The following is a 10,271-nucleotide window of genomic DNA, read 5'->3' as shown; positions in this document are numbered from 1 at the left end:
CGGAGCCTACACAACCCAAAACACTGTTGCTGTATGTGATTTTATTTTATTTGTATTTTATCTTATATTTTGGAAGTGTACATCCATCCCCCCCCTTTAATTTTCTTTGGGTTCCCCAAGAGAGAGGGACCCTAAGCTATAGCTTGCTTAGTTTTTAGGGGTTTTTGAATGTTTTATGTAGTTTTTAAATTTCCTTGTTCTGCATGGGACGATGACAATAAAGATATCTATCTATCTATCTATCTATCTAATAAGGAAATCCGGCCCTGGTTCTGGGGGCTCCTGCCCTCCGTGCTTCGAGTGCCCATCCCTGGGACCCTCGGACGCTAATCGCTAACCCTAAGCTATAGCTTGCTTAGTTTTTAGGGGTTTTTGAATGTTTTATGTAGTTTTTAAATTTCCTTGTTCTGCATGGGACAATGACAATAAAGATATCTATCTATCTATCTATCTATCTATCTAATTTTTTATTTATTTTTACACAGGCAATACGATTTTATTGTGTTTTTCCATCAATTGCAGCAAAAAAGTGTTATAAACCAAATGAATAATCAAAGTAACTTAATTCTCAACAATTCTTCAAGAGAGATTATGTTCTAAATTTCACCTGGAGGGAAGAGATGAAAAAACCAAATATACAGTGGGATAAAGTCTTTTTCTATAACCAATTCAATGCATCCCTAAAGCATTAAGGCGACTGAGGCACCTTACTGCAAGTTATGTATCATCTCCTCTTTGGCAATGAGATGTGTAGTGTTTCCCAACCTTGCGCCTCCAGCTGTTTTTGAACTACAACTCCCATCATCCCTGACTAGCAAGACCAGTGGCAAGGGATGATGGGAATTGTAGTCCAAAAACAGCTGAGTGAATTGAGCTTGTGAGACCAGTCATTGAGCAAGTTATTTGGGTCCTTGGGTCTCTGAAAGTTGATGATTCCTGCCAGCCTATCTACTTTTGCAAAGATGGTCTTATTCACCACTAAGTTGGTCTATCTATCTTATAAGGAAATCCGGCCCTGGGACCCTCGGACGCTGAGCGCTGCCCCGCCTGGACTACACTTCCCAGAGTGCACCGCGCGCGCGCGGGGGGGGGGGAGAAGCCCGGCCTGGAGCGCGGACCGGGCCTTCGCCGCCGCCTCCCGGGGCCTGCAGCGGCCTTGCCCGCCCGCCCGCCCGCCCGCTCCCATGGAGAGCCCCGCCGCCACCTTCAGCCTGGCCTACGTGGTGCTGGCCGTCTGCTTCGTCTTCCCGCCCAACGAGTTCCACCTGGCCGGGCTGACGGTGCCGAACCTGCTGGGCGGCTGGCTGGGCAGCCAGGACGCGGCCTTCGTCCAGTACCACCTCCGGCGCGGCGCCGCCACTCTCCTGGCCCACGCCCTGCTGCCCCTCGGTGCGTGAGCGGGAGGGAGGGAGGGAGAGGGGGCTGCGGAGGGGGGACGAGGGGAAGGGCGGGCCCCTCACCACTGGCCCTTCCATTGACGTATTTATTTGGATGATTACCATTATTATTATTATTATTATTTATTTGGATTATTATTATTATTATTACTTTTTATGGATCATTATTATTATTTATTTCCCTGGATTATTATTATTTATTTATTTGGATTATTATTTATTCATTGGGATTATTATTATTATTATTATTATTACTTTTTATGGATCATTATTATTATTTATTTCTCTGGATTCTTATTATTATTTATTCATTTGGATTATTATTATTATTATTTATTTATTTGGATGATTATTATCATCATCATCATCATGTTTCTATACTGCCCCTTACGGTCCAGTGCCAGGGTATAAGCCACACAAGCTATGGCTTAGCACCCCACTCTCTTGGGAGCCCCTAAAATTTTATTATTATTATTAATTTTTATGGATTATTATGTATTTATTCATTTGGATTATTATTATTATTATCATCATCATCATGTTTCTATACTGCCCCTTACGGTCCAGTGCCAGGGTATAAGCCACACAAGCTATAGCTTAGCACCCCACTCTCTTGGGAGCCCCTAAAATTTTTATTATTATTATTATTATTATTATTATTATTATTATTATTATATTTATTTATTTATTTATTTATTTATTTATTTGGATATTTATTTATTTATTTGGATTATTATTTATTTGGATTATTATTATTATTATTAATTTATTTGGATTATTATTATTATTGTTATCATCATCATCATCTTTCTATTCTGCCCCTCACGGTCCAGTGCCAGTGTATAAGCCACACAAGCTATAGCTTAGAGCCCCACTCTCTTGGGGGCCCCTAAAAAAGTTTAAAGGGAAAAAATTGTATTTCACTATTAATATAAAAAAAAAATCCTTCCAGTAGCACTTTAGAGACCAACTAAGTTTGTTATTGGCATGAGCTTTCGTGTGCATGCACACTTCTTCAGATGCCAGTGTGGTGCCTTCCATAGTTCTAGTTACAGGTAGGTAGCCGTGTTGGTCTGCCAATTTTATTTTGTTTCGACTACGGCAGACCAACATGGCTTGTTGTTGTTGTTTAGTCATTAGTCATGTCCGACTCCTCGTGACCCCCTGGACCAGAGCATGCCAGGCACTCCTGTCTTCCACTGCCTCCCACAGTTTGGTCAGGCTCATGTTTGTAGCTTTGAGAACACTGTCCAACCATCTCGTCCTCTGTCATCCCCTTCTCCTTGTGCCCTCCATCTTTCCCAACATCAGGGTCTTTTCCAGGGAGTCTTCTCTTCTCATGAGGTGGCCAAAGTATTGGAGCCTCAGCTTCAGGATCTGTCCTTCCAATGAGCACTCAGGACTGGTTTCCTTCAGAGGGATAGGTTTGATCTTCTTGCAGTCCATGGGACTCTCAAGAGTCGCCTCCGGACCATAATCCAAAAGCATCAATTATTTGGCGATCAGCCTTCTTTATGGTCCAGCTCTCACTTCCATACATCACTACTGGGAAAACCAAAGCTTTAACTATACGGACCTTTGTTGGAAGGTGATGTCTCTGCTTTTTAAGCTGCTGTCTAGCTTTGTCATTGCTTTTCTCCCAAGAAGCAGGCATCTTTTAATTTCGTGACTCCTATTACCATCTGCACTGATCATGGAGCCCAGGAAAGTAAAATCTCTCACTGCCTCCATTTCTTCCCCTTCTATTTGCCAGGGGATGATGGGCCCAGTAGCCATGATCTTCGTTTTTTTGATATTGAGCTTCAAACCATATTTTGCGCTCTCCTCTTTCACCCTCATTAAGGGTGAAACCAACACGGCTACCTACCTGTGGCTAGAACTATTAATATAATTCTTCTTAATTGTATTTCAGTTCAACCATTACTTTGATAATATACATCTTTTCTTATGTGCAAATGGCTTTAGATACCTATTCGGTCCATAAATTACCATATAGCATACGTTCAACACAAAAAACAGTGGCAATTTGTTGTTGACAAAGGACAGCTGGACATATAAAGAGCCCCATTACCTTCAGTAGCATAGGGCCTCATCAAACCTAAATGTGGCTCTGCCCTCACCCCAGGATCACAGGGTGGTTTGCAATATTAAAAGCGCAAAAATGCAGGACATTCTGTGAACGTCCCTGAGACCTCTGGGTAAAGGGCAGGGATGTAAATTAAATAAGTGAAATAAAAATAGCAACAAACAAAAACAATGCCCTCCACCATTGGAAAGTCCAGTGATGACTGAATCAAGCCAAAGTCCTGGGAAAGGAATGTTTTTGCCTTCGCGAAGGCATTCCCCATCTTTAGGAGCCTGGGGAGAGGGCCCCACGAAAAAGTTCCTAAGCAGTTGCTCCCTTTTTTCTGTTTCTCCTTCGCTGCTCTCTCTTCTCCTCTCTACACCTGTATCCCTATAAAAACTAAGCCTGCCATGTAAGGTTTTGCTTTGCTCGTTTGCTTTGAGACCCATGTAAAAGATATGGTTGGAAGGGAAGTTCAAGTAGGGTTCCCTCTTTCCCCTCCGTAGCTGTCAAGCGTCCCTTATTTAGCGGGACAGTCCCTTATCCCAGCGCCATGTCCTTTGCTGCCCCTTATTGATGATGTCCCTTAAATAGGCTACTGAAGGTAATGGGGCCCTTTATATGTCCAGCTGTCCTTTGTCAACAACAAATTGTTGCTGTTTTTTTTGTGTGTTGAATATATGCTGCATTGTAATTTATGGACCTAAATCCATTTGCACGCAACAAAATATGTATTTTATCAAAGTAATTGTTGATCCCTTATTTTGGCTGCTGATCCCTTATTTTTGAGGCTGCTGGTCCCTTATTTTCAAATCTGTAAGTTGACAACTGTGCTCCCCTCCCTGACTACCCTATCACAGTGTAGATAAGGCACAGTTTTCCGGGGATGAAAGTGCAGCAGGGAAAAAGCGTTTACAATGAGAGAAGGATATGTGGAAGTTCAGTGTCTGAAATGTGAACTGTCAAGATGTTAGGTTCTTGTTGGAAGCTTTAAGTAATACCTACATGTATGTCAAGGGACGCGGGTGGCGCTGTGGGTTAAACCACAGAGCCTGGGGCTTGCCAATCAGAAGGCCGGTGGTTTGAATCCCCGCGACGGGGTGAGCTCCCGTTGCTCGGTCCCTGCTCCTGCCAACCTAGCAGTTCGAAAACATGTCAAAGTGCAAGTAGATAAATAGGTACCGCTCTGGTGGGAAGGTAAACAGCGTTTCCGTGCACTGCTCTGGTTCGCCAGAGGTCATGCTGGCCACATGACCCGGAAGCTGTACGCCGGCTCCCTCAGCCAATAAAGCGAAATGAGCACACAACCCCAGAGTCGTCCTCAACTGGACCTAATGGTCAGGGGTCCCTTTACCTTTACCTTTACCTTTACCTTTACCTTTACCTTTACCTTTACCTTTACCTTTACCTGTATGTCAGGTTATTTTCTCTCTCTCCTAAAAGTACTTTTTTCTCCCTTGCAGGTTACTATGCTGGCATGTGCTTTGCAGCACCCGAGAAACAACTCTGCAGTTTTTATCAGGCTCCAGAAAGCTGGAGAGTCTTTTTCTTGTTGGCTGTTCTTGCCCCAACCATTGCTGGTATCCTGATATATTACTGGTCACGAAATGGCTGGAATAACCACCCATTAGTCAAGACGCTTTCCCTTTATGCCCTCCCACAGTCCGGCTGGAGGGCAGTGGCTTCCTCTATCAACATCGAATTCAGGAGGATTGACAAGTTTGCTACGGGAGCCCCGGGAGCCCGAGTCATTGTTACAGACACCTGGATCATGAAAGTGACCACATACTGCTTACATATTGCGCAGCAGCGAGATATCTTTCTAACTGTGGTGGACTCCAGACAGCATGAACTCTTGCCAGACTCAAACATGCCTGCACAGTTCCTCACGATTCGTGTTGCCAGTATTAATCCTCATGTGAAACCTTTTACTATCCGGTAAAATTGGCATTTTTTTTTTTTTAGTTTTGTCAAGGGGATGTGATCTCAATACAATATTCCACTATCTCTTGGTTAGAGCTGTTTTTTAAAGCAAGATTGCCTAAATGTGATAATCTGGTACAATTTGTTTCAATTAAATATATTCAGAGCTCAGGAAAACTTGGGTAAACATAAGAGTTTCAGAGGTTTTAAAGGTCTGTGTTGCCTGTTGCTCACAAGTTACTCAAGTGAGGGCATTCCAGAGGATGGGTGCTATCGCCAAGAAGGCCTGTTTCCATCAAGTGACAATCTGTTGGCTGTGAAACAGCCAATAGGATCTCTTCTGATCATAAAGATTGGTTTGGTTTGTACTTGTGAGAGATGGGCTGCTAAGCATCCTGGTCCCAAGTTGTCTTGGGCTTTAAATAGCCACAAAACCTTGAACTTTACCAATGCAGATACTGTACTTTTAACACTGGTATGTTATGTTAGACACCTGAGTGTTTGCCCGGGTGTTAGACACCCAAGTGTTTGCCCTTTGAGGTTATCTGTAGCATAGCTTGAACCACTGAATGGCAGGATATCAGTGTTCAACCTAGTCATTTTAAAAGTGCTTTTTAAATCAATGGAGGAGACATTAACAAAACATTTCCCTCCAGTTTGAGGAGGCACAAATGGTTGTGAGTCATATGTGAACTCATTTGATGCTAGTGAGAGTTTTCGGTCATCTACGACATTTAAATAACCCACTGAAAAACAAAAGTTGAAATTTGGTTGTGATTTTTTTATATAATATGCTGCAAAAACAGTATGGATTTGTTTGTTCCTAGTCTGTAATTAAAATGAGATAAAAGCCTGGGATCTATGGTATTTGAGACTGTGTCTCCTTTCTATAAAGCTCACGTATAAAATACAAAGTACAATTCTGTTTCTTTTACACTTGCAAATGGCTGATATGAAACTCTATCTGTCTTAGGCTGAATTCAACAGAATATGGGGAACTGAGAGAAAAGCTCCATGCTCCCATCCGTAATGCTGCTAATGTGGTCATACATCAGAGCCTCAGTGACTTGTTTCTGGAAACCTTTACCTCTTTGGTAGAGACTAATCAGGCATACAGTGTTTCAAGCAATCAGGTAGGTTCAAGATTGGAGATTATAACTTATTTTTTCATGTTGCCTTTATTTCATAGTTGGTGGATAGTGGGCCTCCATTTATTCCCCTTCTATTTACCAGGAGATGATGGGACCAGTGGCCATGATCTTTTTTTTTGATGTTGAGCTTCAGACCATATTTTGCGCTCTCCTCTTTCACCCTCATTGAAAGGTTCTTTAATTCCTCCTCACTTTCTGCCATCAAGGTTGTGTCATCTGCATATCTGAGGTTATTGATATTTCTTCCGGCAAGCTTAATTCCGGCTTGGGATTCACCCAGCCCAGCCTTTCGCATGATGAAGTCTGCATATAAGTTAAATAAGCAGGGAGACAATATACAGCCTTGTCGTACTCCTTTCCCAATGCCTTGCTGTGGCGAAGGGGCTTGAATAACTCGGAGAAGCTATGAGCAGGGCCACCCAAGATGGACAGGTCATAGTGGAGAGTTTTGACCAAACATGATCCACCTGGAGCAGGAACCGGCAAGCCACTCCAGTATCCCTGCCAAGAAAACTCCATGGACAACAGCTAGCTAGCTGTGATGAATTTAAAATTCACCATGCGTATACATTTTCTCATGAGCGGCAGAACCCAGCTGCAGATGACTTTTACCCAGTAACAGCTTAAGGTGAGAACACCCCCAAATCATGTCACTAGGTGGCGTTTAAATTTGTGGCAATCATTTGTGTTAACAGTGACCGAAAAAAATTAGTTGGTTACTTCAGACAGATCATTAGTTTCTTTCTCTCTCCCCCCCCCCCCTTTCTTTTTGTGTTCTTATGACATCCTGTCAAGTGTCATGTACATTGATGGCACTATATTGTAAATAAAACATAATAATTATATTGTGACGTATTTTTTCCTCTCTCTGTCTGCAGGAGTTAGACCCGTGCATTGGGTGTATGCAAACTACTGCAAATGTCAAGCTTCTGAAGAATTGTCAAGAGCCGAATGAAGGCGAGTGCCAACAATGCTACTGTCGTCCCATGTGGTGCCTGACTTGCATGGGCAAATGGTTTGCCAGTCGGCAAGACCAGCAGCACCCAGAAACCTGGCTTTCAAGCCGCGTGCCTTGCCCAACCTGCAGAGCCAAATTCTGCATTTTAGATGTTTGTGTTATACGATGAACAGGTCCCGGAACACTCTTTAAATCTGAATGTACTTCAAAGGTGGATGAATGAATTCACCTCCTGTTTACTTTTTATTATTCTGTTCATGGGGACTTTCTCTTTGTTGTCTTTCTGATTATTTTTCTATTGGTTCAGTTTTTTAATTGCTGCAACCAAACAACGGAAAACGATTATTTTCACCAGCTTTGGCTACTCCCTTTGGTTACATTAAATATTGAGTGATAGTTTAGAATCGCATCAGACCTCTACTGAAGCAGAATTAGGGAACCTTGTGGCCTTCAAAGCTGTCCTTTCCACTAGTGGAACAGGGAAGAGGCAATTTCCATTGATTACGCTGCCTCCTCCCATCCGCTTTGGAGGGTTGGGAGAAACACAGGGGTGAGGGGGTGGGTTGCCAGCAATAGTCTCCCCACATAGCCTAGCAGTGGAGGGAACAGTTGTGGCCACTATCTTCATGTGACATGTTCAGGTTGAAATACGTAGCACAAAATGGGGTATAAATTTAACTAGTTTGAGCAATACAGCCAATCAGTTCAGCTCTTGGCTACATAGCATATTAAAAGAAGAAGAAGGAGCCCATCTGCTCAGTAATGGTTGGGGGCTTGCCTATTAAACAATACATAACCAGTCTCATCTGGGCTGGTGAACTGATCACAATTGTATTATGTCTGAAATCAGAATAAAAGTCGCAGTATAAAAGTACATGTGTTAAGGTTTCAGGAATCTAGTATTACATAGATGCTTTCTCTCTTGAAACAGAAGTCTCAAATACTCAAATACTTGCCCTGGAATAGAACATCTGATTTTGCAGGAATAAATGTTCTATGGGCTTTCCCCCTTTTAAATTAATTAAATAAGATGTATAAGTACCATAGTTGGCTGGGATTTTGGGAAATATGGGACAATTTCTGTTAGTCATGGAATATGTATCAGAAAATCTTTAGGTCAGAACTTTTTAATGCTTGTTGCTGCCCCAGCTTTTAATGCTTGGGATTCAGATGAGACACCAAATAGACCAATTGTGCATGAGATACTAACTATTGTAAATAGATTAGTATCTTAAAATGCAATCATATTACTTTGTAAATCAATATTAATCTTTATGGGATCTCTGCACTTGCTTTTCCTTGATCTTCAGAGGCCTCCCATTATTAAATGAGAAGGATCACAGTTCACTTACCCTTAATATGTATGAAATTGAACTTCACTTATTTAAAATGCCTGCTGATTGGATTTCCCTTATCCCACCTCCCTAACTTGTTTTCACATGTATAAGATATGTTCTTAACTTTACTAACCTTGAGGCTAGTCTAGCTGACATGCAGTTACTATTCTTCCTACTACTATGATGTGGGAAAATACAACAAGTCATAGTAAGTCTGTTTACATTCAATTCCAGGAAACAAGAACACTTGACCACTGTCTCATAAATTGAAACGTAATTCTGATCTGTTGCTCATATTAAGGCAGTGCCTTGTGGTCTCATTATACAAGGGGCAGGTTTCCCTGAGCATTTTGAAGTCCAGTAGCACCCAGTTGCCATCTGGATGTACACCATTAGGCTGGAGTTCCTATCTGCCTCTAATGCATTTGTACTATTCCAGCAGAAGCAGAGGGACAAGTCCCTATGGATTACAGCTATGTATTGCCTCGGTAGACAAGGTCACAGTGGTTATCAGGGTTGTGAAAACATGGGAAGCATCTGCATTGCTATTTTGTTGGTCTATGCCCTGAATATTTCCTTTGATAGATGCCTCTGCCTAGGTGCCTTCTACAAGAAACCTGTGCTTCTTGTAGAGCAACCCACTGGAAGGGAACCAGAAGCAGGCATTGATCTGCAGTTTCAACTCTTTTGTCTTCCACTCGCTTGGTAGTGATTTAAATTGGAGGATTATCCAGCTCTTGCTTATGGGATCACCCTGTGTTTTTGCCAGAGGATTGTTCAGGATTTGTTTTGTGTTCTGTTATTTTGCCATTGCATGCTATTTCCCCAGCTACCCCCATGGAAATTGGGCAAAGACTCCACACTGTGAAGAGACATGCAATTCTAGTTCTCAACTGTTATGGGTAACTGTCATGGGGCAACTGTATTGATCCTTCACTCTGGCAAGTAACTCATGTTGTGATCTTTTAGTGGGTCTTTGAGGGTGCTCTGAAGGAGGATCCACTCTGAAGGATTGGCAGGGACACACTGTAAACATTTCTCCAGCATCTGTTTCTTGTATGAAATAAAAGATCATGTCCAGGGTCCTCTATAATACTACCTTCTTTGTCCGTCCCCCCCAATGTATTGCAACCTTCCATGTTTTTTCACTTCCTTAGTATACATAAACTCATTTTTGTTGCTCCTGTATTTGCTTGTTATGGATAATTAGCCATGCACAAACCCTCCGGGCAGAAGAGAGAGAGAGAGAGAGAGAGAGAGAGAGAGAGTGTGTACAGTATCTGTCCCAGCTCCTGCCAACCTAGCAGTTCGAAAGCACACTAATGCAAGTAGATAAATAGGTACTGCTGCAGCGGGAAGGTCAACGGCATTTCTGGGCGCTCTGGTTTCCGCCATGGTGTCCCGTTGCGCCAGAAGCTGTTTAGCCCTGCTGGCCACATG

At 42.5% G+C, this 10,271-nt stretch overlaps 1 protein-coding gene and 1 long non-coding RNA gene across 2 annotated transcripts in view; one reads left to right on the top strand and one right to left on the bottom strand.

The window, feature by feature from the left end:
- The first annotated feature begins 1,169 nt into the window (after positions 1-1,169).
- TMEM129 (transmembrane protein 129, E3 ubiquitin ligase) lies at positions 1,170-8,368 on the top strand. Its single transcript, XM_081864402.1, has 4 exons — positions 1,170-1,389; positions 4,926-5,400; positions 6,359-6,518; positions 7,415-8,368. Exons 1-4 carry the CDS (start codon positions 1,185-1,187, stop codon positions 7,661-7,663), a joined length of 1,089 nt encoding a protein of 362 aa, XP_081720528.1. The 5' UTR covers positions 1,170-1,184; the 3' UTR covers positions 7,664-8,368.
- Positions 8,017-10,271, bottom strand: part of LOC309343192 — a 224,270-nt gene continuing 222,015 nt past the window's right edge. The window contains exon 2 of the long non-coding RNA XR_014157169.1: positions 8,017-9,209. This is a non-coding gene — a long non-coding RNA (uncharacterized lncRNA). The remainder of the gene's footprint in view (positions 9,210-10,271) is intronic.

The sequence above is a fragment of the Podarcis erhardii genome (assembly GCF_964252035.2).
Source record: "Podarcis erhardii genome assembly, chromosome: 5".
NCBI lineage: Eukaryota > Metazoa > Chordata > Lepidosauria > Squamata > Lacertidae > Podarcis > Podarcis erhardii.
The sequence above is the reverse complement of the archived record's forward strand: the minus strand, read 5'-3'. Positions and strand labels throughout refer to the sequence as shown.